Source organism: Sinocyclocheilus grahami, unplaced genomic scaffold, assembly GCF_001515645.1.
Source record: "Sinocyclocheilus grahami isolate Dianchi unplaced genomic scaffold, SAMN03320097.WGS_v1.1 scaffold235.1, whole genome shotgun sequence".
In the NCBI taxonomy this organism is placed as follows: domain Eukaryota; kingdom Metazoa; phylum Chordata; class Actinopteri; order Cypriniformes; family Cyprinidae; genus Sinocyclocheilus; species Sinocyclocheilus grahami.
This window is the reverse complement of record NW_015505414.1, coordinates 129108-144283: the sequence shown is the minus strand read 5'-3', so window position 1 is coordinate 144283 and position 15176 is coordinate 129108. Positions and strand designations below refer to the sequence as shown.

The following is a 15176-nucleotide window of genomic DNA, read 5'->3' as shown; positions in this document are numbered from 1 at the left end:
GACACTATCGACCGCAACATTCTGTTGAATAGACTAGAAAATAATATTGGCATTAGTGCAATTGCATTGGCATAGTTCAAATCGTATTTATCTGACCACCATCAATTCATAGCAGTGAATGAAGAGGTATCATATCGATCAATAGTGCAGTATGGAGTGCCACAAGGCTCCAGCTGGTCCAAAATGCAGAAGCTAGAGTTCTTACTAGAACCAGGAAGTATGACCATATTAGCCCGGTTCTGTCAACTCTGCACTGGCTTCCTTATTGAACAACAAATACATTTTAAAATCTTGCTAATTACTTATAAAGCCCTGAATGGTTTAGCACCTCAGTGCTTGAGCAAGCTCTTATTGCATTATAGTCCTCCACGTCCTCAGCGATCTCAAAACTCTGGCCATTTGATAATACCTAGAATATCAAAATCAACTGCGGGCGGCAGATCCTTTTCCTATTTAGCTCCCAAATTCTGGAATAACCTACCTAGCATTGTTCAAGAGGCAGAGACACTGTCAGTTTAAATCTAGATTACAGACCCATCTCTTTTACCTGGCATACACATAATACACTATCACATTTCTACAATTCAAATCCTTTAAAGGATTGTTAGGCTGCATTTATTAGGTCAACAGGAACCAGGAACACTTCCCATAACACCCGATGTACTCACTACATCGTAAGAAGAATGGCATCTATGCTAATATTAGTCCGTTTTATTCTTATTCAGAGGTCACCGTATCCACCCAGATCCACATCAGATGGTGGATCAGCACCTAGAGACGACCTCTACAGCCAAGTCAAGTCACCTTTATTTTTATAGCACTTTTAACAATACAGATTGTGTCAAAGCCCTGAATGTCAGTGGAGACCATGTCAACTAGATGAGCCCCAAAGACAGATCCCCTGCGAAGACCTTGTTAGAAAACACTCTCTGTCTTTCTGTTGATTCCAGACATGCCTTCATATGCCTATATAATATCTGTATTTCTATGAATAAATTGAAGTATTGAGGATACATTTGACTGTGTGTTTTCTTACTTCCCGGCCGTCTACACTTTAAGTAACTGAGAATTCTTCAAGGTGGCAAAGAGAATTTACTGAGGGACCAAATTGTTATTCTTTATTAACAGACCTCATCAAATAGAAGACCATCGACAAGACCACGAGAACCAGATGAGTCCTCTACAAAATTCTGTCGTCAGTTGCAGTCTGGATTTAAACACACCATGCTGGTTTCATCTGGCAAGAGGCTGAGCCTGGTTTCTCTCAAGGTTTTTTCTCAATTTCTGTCACAGATGGTTCCTTGCCGCTGTCGCCTTTGGCTTGCTTAGTTGGGGACACTTAATTTCTGGCAATATTGTCGACTTGAATGCACAGATACTATTTAAACTGAACTGAGCTGGACGATGACGTAACTGAATCAATGATAATCTGATTTTAACTGAAAGAGTTAGTGTATATACTGTCCTTGGATTGACACTATTTTCTTGTTTAATACTGTAAAGCTGCTTTGACACAATCTGTATTGTATAAAGCACTATATCAATAAAGGTGACTTGACACCATTTAAGAATGAATCACTGGTCTAGGAGGGAACTGAATTGCCTCCCACATCCACTAGACGGAGACAAATGCATTTGGGTTCGATAGTACACCACACACAAGCACCATAGCAAACAACATATTTTGTGGTTATTATAGTTTTAATTTCAGAATTCATACTGTGTCTGTCTTGATAGAAAAAAAAAGTCAATACAAAGAGACAGCTTGATTTTAAAGTGCAATTATTGTTCATACAAATAAGTATGATGTTGATCAAATTTCATCAATCCTGTAAGCATCTTGTGGAATTACAAATTACAATCGGGGGGGGGGGAAAACTCTAAACTATTTAAACCATAAGGGTGGGCGAGGGGTGGTATATTTTCAATGTAATCTCCTAAATTCATCTGCGACTAAGCTGGTTTTTAAAGGCTTTCAGGGACTTTGCCATCATGGGCGCCACTCCTGTGAACATACAAGACAAACACTTACAAAAAAACAAGCAAAATCACTGAGCAAAGCAATTAGAGCATTTGGAAGCAACTCTAATACAACATGTAATCTAATGATTTAAAATAAAAAAAAATGTTTAATTAAAATAACAACTGCTCTAGAATTGTATAAATAAAGCTGTAAATAAAATCTGATGTCACATAGCTTTACAGTTAACCGTTACAGTGGTTTAACGGTTGGAAATGTGTGATAAATGTCTCGCACTCAAATACGCAAACCAGATAAACTAGCAGATGCTAATATTGTGCTGTTTTGAGCTACTATTACAATTACAAATACTATAATTATTGGAATACAAATTGACAACTGCTGAGTAAAGTGTGGTATTTAGAGGCACAATTGATTACATAACTGAAAAGAGAATTGAAAACTCACTTTTAAATTTTCTGGGGTCTTGTGCTTGGCCACAGTTGTTCATGGAGGGTTTTGAAGGCTCACTGAAGCCAGATCTTCCCCGATTCTCACTGGGTTTCACACTACTGTGGGGTGGAGTGATAGATTTTCTTTGAATGATATTTGTCTGCACAGTGACTATTCAGTGACAATGGAGGAGGAAAAACCCTTTGTTTTCAGTTCACTGAAATGGAGTTATATCAAGATCACTTATTTTCCACTCGCTAAAAAAAAAAGGGTCCAATGAACTATACTCATATGAAGGAATTTTCCATATTGATTTTTGACAAATGCATTGCGTTACATTTTAGGGTTAAAAGGAAATGTCCGTAAATAGAAATGAAAAATTGCTGACAACATGCTCATCCTCTGGCTATACAATATGTAAATGAGTTTGTTTCTTCATCAAAACAGATTTGGAGAAATTTAGCATTACTATAACAAATGTCCCTGCAGTAAAGTACCTTTACCATTTTTCTACTGATTTTTTTCTTACACTGCATGATGATATTTACACAGTTGTTTTGTTAATTCTATAACTGTGATGCAAGTACACACAGTTGGCTCTTTCACCAAAAGGGCTGATTGTGGCCCTTCCAGCCTAATCTGGTCTGAACTGACCTGGGTCTGACTGTTGGGTGAGGTAGTGTCACGGACCCGGCTGTGCCGTGAATCTCCTGTTGGATCCTCACATTTCTAGGTGGCTTAGCAGCTGAGTGAATAAACGCCATTTTCACCTGCCTACCTAAAAGAGAAAAACAAAAGCACAAAACAGTAAGTGCAACTTGGGCGTCAACAGAGTTTCAAAGCAAAGTGTGAGACCGCAGTTAAAGCTGTTGAGGTGGTGGGAGAAAAAAAAAAAAAATCAACTGACATTTTGGATTTGGATGGCAATAAAATCATAGATTAGTATGATGAAAATTACAGGCCTCTCTCATCTTTTTAAGTGGGAGAACTTGCACAATTGGTGGCTGACTAAATACTTTTTTTCCCCACTGTAAATGTAGAAATTTCCTTACATCCCCATGAGAAAAAACTACTGTCCATATAGGGCTATATACAGCATTATATGGTCACTGCTTTCTCGAATCTGCTTGGATTAAAGCTTAATGTTCCATTCAACCATTCAATTTAGAAAACACTGGACACAGTTATATTCTACATATTTCTTCTTCCAAATAAACAAACAAATAAATACATACACACATACATGGTTCAGATTTTAAAACATCACGTTTGGTCTCGTGCTGTATCATGTACCTTGTCAGTTTCGTGCGCTTGCTTGGCCCTTTTTCGTGAAAGTGAAGTGACATGTGGCCAAATATGGTGACCCATACTTGGAATTAGTGCTCTGCATTTATCCCATCCAAAGTACACACACCCACCGTGAACACACACCCGGAGCAGTGGGTAGCCATTTTTTGCTGCGGTGCCCGGGGAGCAGTTGGGATAAACAGTAAAGCATGTGATAAACAGTAAAGCATGTCCAGCTGAATTCAATTTCAGTTTTGTCAGACGGGTATAGAAAAGGTTTGTCAGCAGCCCTCATGTGAAGACCGAAGAGTGTAAAGACCAGAGACTATACCTGTGTGACTCCACCGAGCAAGCATACTGACAAGGGACATAAGTACCATTTTATTCGTCCTCTTTCCCACAACTTGTTTCACTTCTGTTTCAGTTTTTATGACAGATGTTTTCAAATCTCTACTATAACTACCACTCACAAACCACGCGTCACACACTGTAGGCAGCACAATCCTGACAACCTGCTAATTTTGCCTATGTCTGCTAATACACTACTTTCTTTTTCTATCAGTCTCTGGAATTGCCAGTCTGCGATTTAAGCCTAAACCTCGTGACCCTGACAGAGACCAGGATCAAACCAGAGGACAATACTACACCTGCAGCACTCTCCAATAATTTCTAATTTTCCCACTCCCCCAGTTTGAATGGAAGAGGTGGAGGTACTGGTCTACTTATCTCTAATGTAATCCTTTACCATCTCTGAGTATCAACAGCTTGGAATCACATTCCGTTACTATCACCCACCCTCTTAAAATCCATTTTGTAGTTGTTTATCGACCCCCAGGACCACTAGGTAACTTCTTGGAAGATTTAGATGTGTTGCTATAAACCTTTCCTGAGGATGATACTCCTCTAGTTATGCTTGGAGACTTCAACATCCACCCAGATAAACCTCAGGCTGCAGACTTCCACACTCTGCTTGCCTCTTTTGATCTCAAGCAAGTGTTAACTACAGCTACTCACAAATCAGGCAACCAACTGGACCTTATTTACACACGACACTGCTCCACTGATCATGTGCTCATTACTCCACTACACACCTCAGATCACTTCCTCCTCACTCTTAACCTCAACATGGTTCCTGACACAACACATGTCATCTTTCGATGTAACCTACGCTCACTCTCACCCTCCCGGCTATCTGCTATAGTTTAATCTTTGCTTCCTCCTCCTAAACAGTTCTCATCACTTGATACTAACAGTGCTACTGACACTCTCTGCTCCACTCTCTGAGGCAGAAGTCTCCGAACTCATCCTTTCCAATCATCCTACTACTTGTCCGCTTGATCCTATTCCATCTCATCTCCTTCAAGCCATTTCTTCTGCAGTTGTACCTGCACTCAGTCACATCATTAACACATCCCTTCACACTCGTGTTTTTCCCTCAGCATTTAAACAGGTTTGGATAACCCCACTACTTAAGACTACAGACCAGTAACCCTTCTTCTTTTCATTGCAAAAACACTTGAATGAGTTGTGTTTAACCAAGTCTCACTGTGACTTTCTCACACACAAAAACCTCCTGGGCGGCAACCAGTCTGGCTTCAGAATTGGACATTCAACCGAAACTGCCTTGCTCTCGGTTGTTGAAGCCCTAAGACTGGCAAGAGCAGCTTCCAAATCTTCAATACTTATCTTGATGGATCTGTCCTCTGCTTTTGACACGATTAACCACCAGATCCTCCGGTCAACCTGATTGGCAAAGGGCATCTCAGGAACCGCACTCCAGTGGTTTGGGTCTTAACTCTCAGATAGGTCCTTCGAAGTATCTTGGAGAGGTGAGGTGTCCAAGTCGCAACATCTAGCTACTGGGGTGCCTCGGGGCTCAGTTCTTGGACCACTTCTCTTCTCTGTCTACATGGCGTCACTAGGTTCTGTCATTCAGAAACATGGCTTTTCATATCACTGCTATGCTGATGACACTCAACTCTACCTATAATTCCATCCTGATGATCCGACGATAGCTGCTCGCATCTCAGCATGTCTAACAGACATTTCTTGCTGAATGAAGGACCATTACCTTTAACTCAACCTTGCCAAGACAGAACTCTTGTTCTGTCCAGGCTGGACTATTGCAATACTCTCTTAGCAGGTCTTCCAGCCAATTCTAGCAAACCTCTAAAACTAATCCAGAATGCGGCTGCAAGATTAGTCTTTACTAGCACTAACACTAACATTCCCTATTCTTTTTCTAAGCAACTGAAACACATTGAAAACGCACACCTAGAAACTAACTGCATAATTTAAAATGACAAATAAAGTGTTGTCATTTTAAAGTGTTCAATATGGTAATCTACATTAAAGGGGTCATATGATGCGATTTCAAGTTTTCCTTTCTCTTTGGAGTGTTACAAGCTCTTGGTGCATAAAGTTGTAAAGCATATCTGTAAAGTTGCAAAGACTAAAGTCTCAAATCCAAAGAGATATTCTTTATAAAAGTTAAGAGTCAGCCACGCCCCCTAAAACAGCTCGTTCTAACACGCCCCCACATACCTACGTCACTATCTAGGAAGATTTGCATAACGCCGCCCAAATGTTCATGCAAAGAAAGAAGGCGTAAGTAGTATTGTTGTTGCCGCCGCCATGTCGTGAAGGCACTGTGTGATTAGTTGTGAAAGTGAAACTACTTTGTTTGGTCTTCCAAAAGAGGACGATATCTGCTTCGTCATGCCTGGAGCTGATCCATGCTGGTTGCTGAGGACATACTACAACTTTGCGCTGTGGATTGCAGGATCAGCTTTCACCGTGGACGAAGCGGAGTCCAGCCCGGGGTCATCACATGTGGTTGCCGGACGCCCACCGGACGCTCCTTCGTCGAATCCGCCGCCTCTGCTCACTCTAGCCCTCCGGCCGTTCCTCACTTTTATCCCCCGGCCTCTGCTCACTCTAGGCCGCCGTGTGTGACGCTTTGTTTCTTTGTGAAAGCGAAACTACTTTGTTTGGCCTTTCAAAAATGGACACGACTAGAAATCAGTATTTACAACACTGTTCCAGAACACTTCAACCCAAATATTCAGATGTGTGCAGCACATTTTATGGAGGACCGTTTCCTGATCCTGGTAGAGTAAAGTTAGACTATAATGCCGGCTGTTCTGACTCACAGACTGCAAGTACGTTTTTTATATTTAAAGAGTTTTTATATTTAAAGCAAGTTTTTTGGGCAGTGTAGAGTAGGGCTTGTTGTTTGTCATTTCTTCGATCACAAATGCAGACATGGTTTTATGTTTACGCGGCGCGATGCAATGCAACGCGTAAAAAGACAGTATAAATCATTATAATCCATAATTATGTCTCCACTGGATGCAACGAATGCCTTGTTTATAATGGGTTTTCATGTTTTTGAATCATCGCTCCGGCCTGACAGGGCATCATCACAGTATGGTAAGGGGCGTAACATTTCCGATTGAGGTAGTCGGCCAATCACAACGCACTAGATAGCTGGCCAATCACAGCACACCTCGCTTTTTCAGACTGATGAGCTTTGTAAAAATCGACGCATTTCAGAAAAGTGGGGCATAGAGGAGAAACAATAATGTACAGTATGTGGAAAATAATGTTTTTGAACATCCAAATACACAAAATAATGTTCTTTTTAGCAGCATCATATGACCCCTTTAAGGGCAAAGAGACACTTTTACAGTTGGATGCATGAATATAGATCAAGTATAAAAAAGGAACACAGCTCTGAGTTTTCCGTTGAGTACATGAGCACAGTACATTCCACTTCCTGTCACTTCAGTAAAATTTAAATTCAACATCCAGTGAATATAAGCAGAATTTAGTCAAAATGCTAAAATCAATTGCAAGAAAACTGCACATCCATGCTAAACATTATTTAGAAGGTTAAGCAGAGAACTAAATGAGCCAAAAATGAACATCTTGATGGTTAATGAAGTTGCACAAGAAGGTTTGAAGGCATTCGAATCCATCAGTATCCATCTACTCCAGTTCTGCCATTAACCGCAAAGTCAGTTGCGCTCTAAATCTATTCATAGTCTGAGCAGACAGATGGTTAGAGCCATATTACCACAGAGGACAACTGCATTTATGAGCCTTCAAGCTCAACTCACCAAACAAACAACTGCTCCCGCTCTGGAGAAACACTTAAAGATAAGGCTTACAAACTAGACTTACAAATCATCTCCCAATAGTCGGTCTAAAGTACTGCCTTAGACAGTAGAATTAGGCATCAGCTGTCTATCTACTGTAGGAAGAAGCAACTTTAAAGCTGGAACCCAAATCGGCTGTACTACAAGCTAGCACTGGGCAACATGACATTGTAGAGCAGTAGATATTTAATATAATTTATACCGGGCATATTGGGATATCAGTGGTCAGAGCTGCTTTGGGACATTAAGAGAATAGTTGACCCAAAAATGAAGATTTGCTGTCCCCCAGGACATCCAAGATGTAGATGAATTTGTATCTTCATTAGTGGTGGAACGATATATCAGCCGATATTTGTCGACATTTTTCGAGGCGGGACTTTTATTTTGACGGCGCTGAGAGCGGCAGCGCCTGAGCACACAGTGCTCACATTCTCCATCTTGTTCGCCGTCGTCGTTAACAGTTCTGTCTAATACGGATAGAAGTCTGTCTAATAAGCCGATGGAACTGTTAAACAAAGGAATTAAAATGTATACAAAAAGTATTATAATGATTGCTTTTATATTATTAGTCATAGAAAGGCAAACATTATAATACTTTCTCGTTTGCCGTCAGCATTCAGCAAATACGCATTTACATCATTTAAACAAATCTTTGGATGGCTAATGAAAATTTTATTTCACAAACCTTGTAAACTTAGTCGAATCCAGTTGTGAGATCTTGTGAAGTGTGCATGTAACCTGCATGATCGCGTGTTCTATGCGTGACTTTCGGTCCGAGCAAATTGAATGCTTTAAACATTAAATTTGTGATTTCAAATTATGCTGCGCTTTATGCATTTGCCCACTGTCATAATCATGTCATTTTCACGGTGTGCTTTATGTAAAATGAGTGTTACCTTGGCTTTATTTGAAAAAAATATGATTCTCAATGCACACAAACTACCCAGAATACTGAGTGCTCTGTTGGTTACAGTTTACTTCCTTTTGAATTATATTTGTATTAAATATTTATGGAAAATAGTTTGTCATCTAAAGTATAAGTATGTTTATTTTACACATTTATTTTTTAATCCATTTTCAAATTATTTCAAATTTCTTAAATATTAATTAAAATAAATACAATTATATCGGCTTTATATCGGCCACCCTGCTTTCCAAGCTATCGGCATCGGCTGACAAAAAAAAAAAACAGTATCGGTCGACCACTAATCTTCATATGACAAAATTTAGCATTTATCATTAAATCACCAATGGATCTTCTGCAGTGAATGGGTGCCATCAGAATGAAAGTCCAAACAGCCGACAAAACATCACAATAGCCCACATGTAATCAGTTAACCTATTGTGAAGTGAAAAGCTGCATGATTTTTACTTTAAACCATTGCTCCCAGCTGATATATGAGTCCTCTGTCCATAATATAGGGTGACATGGGATGGACTTTTTCACTGGATGAAGCATTATTATGGACTCATATTTTTGCCAAAAGCAATGGTTTAAAGTTAAAATGCCTTAATGACGGATTTGTTTCTTACAAACACGCAGCTTTTGGCTTCACAAAAGATTAATTCATGGACTGGATGGAGTGGATTACCTGTGGATTATTGTAATGTTTTTAATCATCTGTTTGGACTCTCATTCTGACGGCATCCATTCACTGCAGAGCATCCATTGGTGAGTGAGTGATGTAATGCTACATTTCTCCAAATCTGTTCCCATGAAGGAACAATTTCAGCAAATTTTCATTTTTGAGTGAACTATTCCTTTAACATAATAAGTAATAAGAAAATGCAGAGCACAGTGCAAATCCAATTACCTTTGGGCTTCTTGGAGTGAGCAGAGACGATGCTCTTTGTGAGTTGCTTTAGTTTTCTCTCCCTCTCCTCTGACATGCGGAGGTACATCTCTCTCCAGGATTCATACTCCTCCAGCCGGGAATTTCTGAAGTCTTTCTGGCAGTGTCTCTCCCACAGGTGGTCCGTCGCCCCAATGTACACCTGTGTCAGAAATATAAAATGTACTCTAAAAGTTATAGACATATGACTGGTAGATTAGATCCATATCTAGATGGCACACGTGGTTTCCAGCATTCTCACTATTAAAGACAAGAGTTAACTTCTTACTGGATTGTATTCCTCAATCCGGAGGAGCTGTTCAGGCGTGCAGCACTCTAGTACTGGTTCCAAAATTTCGAATGGCACCCCTCCAATTTCATACAGAGCTGCAAAACAGCCAACGTCTTCAAAACCAAGTATAATGTTGAAAGCAAAACCATAATGTCAGGAAACGTACAGTCAATGTTGTTCTGCAGCGTTCGAATGCACTGCTGGTACAGCGTCATCATGGTTGGCAGGTACGTGATCTTACTTCCAGAGTACACTTGCATCTTATTATTCAGCCTTTGTCCAATGAATACCGGGGCCTCTTCACAGACATCAATGATCTTTCTATCAGCTAGGAAAATAAATAAATAAGTTAATGAGAGAATTTCTATTATAGCAATGTCCAGCTTTAAAAACAGGCTTTTGGCTACGTTTGAGAACATATGAAAATACCCAGTAGATGCAAAGCTTTGACCCACCTTTCATTTCACTGAAGTACTGATACTGAGAAATGTCCTCGCATTCGGGAAAAATGGTTGGCAAAGGAACGTTTAGCAAGTCCATCACTGACCGCTCAGGAACCTGGAGTTCACTCATAAAAAAAATTTAAAAATCTGTTATCATTTATTCAATTTCACATCTTTTAAACCTGTATGACTTTGTCTTCAATGAAACACAACCGGTACATTTTTTATTTACTAGCCACTCTTTTATATATATGATGAAAATCAATATAAATCTATAAAGTCTCAATCTCAAATCAAAAATAACAACATTAGGGCATGTGTCAGGTTTGATATCAATAACATTAAACGTCATTGGTTACTCTGTTGGTTAACTCGATCTGAAAGCTACAGCAGAGGGTAAGATTCTCACTGAATTTCATTGGACTAAAGAACATCATACAGATTTTGAACTACATTTTCATTTGGGAAACTACAACAAGCAACACGATGCAGGTTTTTTGGAGTACCGTTGTCATTGGGTCTTCTGTCACTGCCTTGCTTGTTTTCACAAGAGACACACAAGAGTTCTCTTTGTGGGCAGTTTTAAGTCTCTTCGGATTCTTAGCAACACTGAAGGATTTTTTGCGTTTGGGAGGCTCAAGGTCATAGCTCAGGTAGGCCTCAAAGGACATGGAAGGTGTTTCACAGCCATCCTTAGCCTGTTTGACAGTCTCCATTTGTACTAATTTGTCTTTGGCCTTCTCAGTCTTTTCTTTCTTGCATGCATCTCCACTCTTCTTTCTCTGCTTTTGCGTTGCTTCAGGTCTTTTCAAAGATTTTTCAAGTTTCGTATTCTCCTTTTTTTTTCTTATGCCAGAAACCTTCTCAGTCTTTTTGCTTTCATGTTTTGCATGCTCGCCAGTTGTCGTTTCCTTGCCGTGACCAGAGCTGTAACTCCATGAGCCCTGATTTACATTTGAATCTTTTTTTGGCTCATCCTTTTTTTCATCGATTTTGGATTTACTGGGCTTGATTTTGCATTTAATGTCAACATTCTCGGACATTTTCTTTTCAGTACTGGTATTCTCCATTTTTGGCTTCTTTCTAGAATTGGTAGTCTCTGAAAGCTGGCTGTTTTCATGTTTACTCCGTTCTTGAACTTCTTTATGAAGCTGTTCATTTTGGGTTAGGCAGTCATCAGGCTTTCCCCCAATCGAACTGCAATTAAAAAAGAAAAGAAAAGTGGAGACTAGGAGTACAGTATGTCACATGGAAAAGATAATATCTCAAATGCAAATAAAAATAAATTTGTTTTCAATTACAGATTTGTAGGACCAGATGATACCTTACAGAGTCCTTTGGAACAAGCATTTTCCATCGATTCACCAATATTTTTGCCACCTTTCCAGCCTCATCATGTTTCCGAATGGAGTTGACGACTTTTCCAATTCCTGTTTCCTACAAACAAAATATGAGTATTGAAGGCTCGAGAGGAAAATATTTCACTAAGTATAACTGAAAATTTTTTTTTTTTTTTTATTACAACAATCTCTTACAGTGAGAATTTCAAGTGTAATGTCCAATACTTCAAGTTTCTTCAAGATTTTCAGCAGCTGAAACAGAATAGGTTCAATTAAATAATCTAAGCCAAAGAAATAATTAGCTTGTTACCAGATTTGGGCAAAAACTGCCTCTTTGTTGAAATGGAACTACAATACAAAGAAAAATGTACTGAATTCAGTATCGTCAAAACAACTGAAGCAATCATCCAAGCACAAATTGGTGTGGTTGCAGGCGTTTCAACAAAATTGGCAAGTACATAACTCGTTAAAAGTTCTGTTTAAGATTACCATCTTGCAAACCTGCTTCGTGTTGTTTGGTTCCACTTTGTTAACTTAGTAAATTAGAGCACTCTGGGAAATGTAGTGTTATTCCACCATGGTCCATAAAATTAAAGTTAAAGACATGTATGTGAATCGAATACAAATTTCTGTAGATCCCATTTCAAACATAGATGAATATGATCTAATGTTACTGAAAATACCCCATATGTTGTGGGTATCACATATAGAACAGAATTATAAATCTTCGTGCCCCACCCATTTCCACGTGCCTGTTTAAAAATGTGAATTTGCTGAGCGAGCGCACTGGTCAGGCTCTATGTATAGGGAAACCTCAGCTGAGGGACTATAAATGGCCAATAAAATGGCACCCACCCACCGGTTGTAAAATACAAGATACTGTGCATGTGCAGTAGAGGTTAACGCATTGTGCAGTCACATCAAACAAAATAGTACTTTAATACTGCACTACAAATTCACCAACACACTGCATGTTAAGTTTAATCAAAATAAGTACTGCCACATTGCCCCTTCACGGCCTAAACTGACAGACAGCCAACATGAGAGACAACTGCAGTGTTATTTTTAGAAAGACCCCCTCTCAAGTGCCTACACCCCCCCCCAACACCTCCAGCCTTTCTGTCAACAGCTGCTGACATACTACATTTTCTATTCACAGTACACCATCTCTTTTTTTCCTGTGTAAAGAGTATAAATAAATACATATCAAACCATTAATTTAAATTAAACTTTAGGCTTAAGTAGGGAAGACCGGGGCTAGTTGTCACACTTATATTACCGATCTTATAGGTTATTTAATGGCTTTTCAGTGAAATTTAAACAGTTAAACAATTATAAACAATTATGTATATAAAAAACGAATGCATCTGATTACTTAACACAGTTCAACCTTTCAGTTAAAAATGTTTATTATTTAGTTGACTATTGTTTTAATGTAGCCTATGTGTTCGCCTGCTACCAGTTACTTAAAAACATGCTGAAGTTTTGTCTGGATGACAGAATTCACAAAAAGTCAAATTTTAAGTTGTTTAATAAGGTTCTTGCCTGAGAAAACGTCTATGCAACTGGACGTTGGGTTATCTCGCGCCTGCGGTTTTATCTTTTAGCCTGGTCACATTATTTGTGTAAAACGATACCAAACTTTTTTGTTGTTGACCATTACACAGCGATAGACGGCGTCCTACCGTGTGTCCTTCACAGGATTCTTTCAGCTGATGTTTTAATTGCAAAACCTTTTTCACATCAGCTGCGGCCATGTCACCTCCTCACATGCGCCTGTCCTGCACTTATTGAAGTCTCGCCATATTTTTTCCCCCCCGTCACCTTTATATGGGCGGAGACGATATAAGAAGGTGTTTTACTTCTCAGGTCTTCTCCGAATCATTCCACACAAGCTTGTTTGACAAATGAAGACTCATCGCAGGGCGTGCAATCTCAAACACTCAGCAAGCAGTCGCACTTTAGAACACTGATGCCTGAATTCTTTTATGATTTAGCTCTCTCATGATTATAACTACAAAACTAGCCCTATGAAAACGTGTAAGATAATAATCAGTCCCTTTGACTGATGAAGTTAATACGCATGCACAGGCAAACGCTCAAACGCGGCACACACGATCCGCCTACTCTTGCATAATTGACACCCTCTCATTAGCATGTTGCGCAGAGGGAAAAAAAATGTGGAACTACATTCAGAAATAAATGAGTGATCAAAGGAAAATAGTTAGGATGAGTTTAGCATTTCCTTATACATTTTCCATTTGCCCACCCATTTATATTATGTATTTGCCTACTTTCATCACATATATAATTATTTATTTATGTACAAGAATACGTGTATTTATGCACACATTTATTTATTTATTTGTGTATTTATTTATTTATTGTTTTTGCAGGTTTCGTCCTCCATATGCGTCTGCTTGTGTAGAGCCGGCATGGCTGCTATAAATCCATAATCCCAGTTTAAAAGGTTGCTTTTTATCATGTAATTTTTAATGTGATATTGGAATTATTTTAGTTTAATAATTTAAATTGGAAAATTTGATATAGTATGCTTAGTTTTAACGAATAAATTAAGTGAAGTTAAAAAAAGAAACAAAAGGAAAGGATAGCCTATATGGTAACATGATATAGAAAACGTAACTTGTGTTTTTAAGGATTTCAGGATGCTTTATATAACTGCAGTACGTTTTCAAAAAAAACTTTATTTTTAAGCGTGTGTCAGAGACGCCTGAGATCATGAACTGCAGTTCACTTCATCTGTAGTACACTCGTCCTGTGTGCCTTTTTCCTTCATGTGTTTTCATGTTTGTCCTCGTAATACCAGCATGACAGAATCAGACTACATCAAAAGCAGTTCACGCCAAACAGGTAGTTTAATTATGAGCTATTGGTGAAATAACGGAGCACCACGTACCACACTGTTTGCGCAATCCCCTCTTCTACTATAGTTCGAGCAGGAGAGGAGGAGTTAATCGGCTCTATTCGGACCTCTTGCGTTCCTCTGTCTCTTCTGCACACCAATTTAGAGGTGCAAGTCTGTCCTTCTCCTCCACCTACTTCATCTCGACATCGGTAAGCGCGTTATACTTGTCTTTACACACACACACACACAAACTTTAGCACATATACAGCACTTTAGTTTAATAAAAAACTATCTTAGCAACTATCAATTTGACTGAAAGGAGGTTCTTGAGTTGATTGTATGATTCTTGGGAGCTGTGTTGTAGGTTCTTCAGGTCACTGTTTTGGGTTCTGTTTTTGCCTAAAAATAAATGAAAGTTGTTAGTGGACTTAAATGAGACTTGTTAGTGGAAAAAGTTTATGTTTTATCAGGCTGTACGTTTTGTTCTGACTGAAGCCTCTTTTCAAACAACCTATATATATATATATATATATACACATACAG

At 39.0% G+C, this 15176-nt stretch overlaps 2 protein-coding genes across 2 annotated transcripts in view; one reads left to right on the top strand and one right to left on the bottom strand.

Annotated features, from left to right (window-relative positions):
- Nucleotides 1-1583: 1583 nt before the first annotated feature.
- Nucleotides 1584-13731, bottom strand: LOC107597703 (transcription elongation factor B polypeptide 3-like). The gene is made up of 11 exons (XM_016288870.1): nt 13453-13731; nt 11963-12019; nt 11752-11864; nt 10934-11624; nt 10440-10542; nt 10151-10312; nt 9982-10079; nt 9675-9855; nt 3068-3191; nt 2429-2532; nt 1584-2005 (listed from the first exon to the last, which is right to left on the bottom strand). Exons 1-11 carry the CDS (start codon nt 13522-13524, stop codon nt 1944-1946), a joined length of 1767 nt encoding a protein of 588 aa, XP_016144356.1. The 5' UTR covers nt 13525-13731; the 3' UTR covers nt 1584-1943.
- An 820-nt stretch (nt 13732-14551) lies between these two features.
- LOC107597701 (kelch-like protein 31) overlaps nt 14552-15176 on the top strand; it is a 5870-nt gene continuing 5245 nt past the window's right edge. Inside the window, exon 1 of the mRNA XM_016288869.1 lies at nt 14552-14842. The gene's annotated coding sequence lies outside the window, so the exon portion shown is untranslated. The remainder of the gene's footprint in view (nt 14843-15176) is intronic.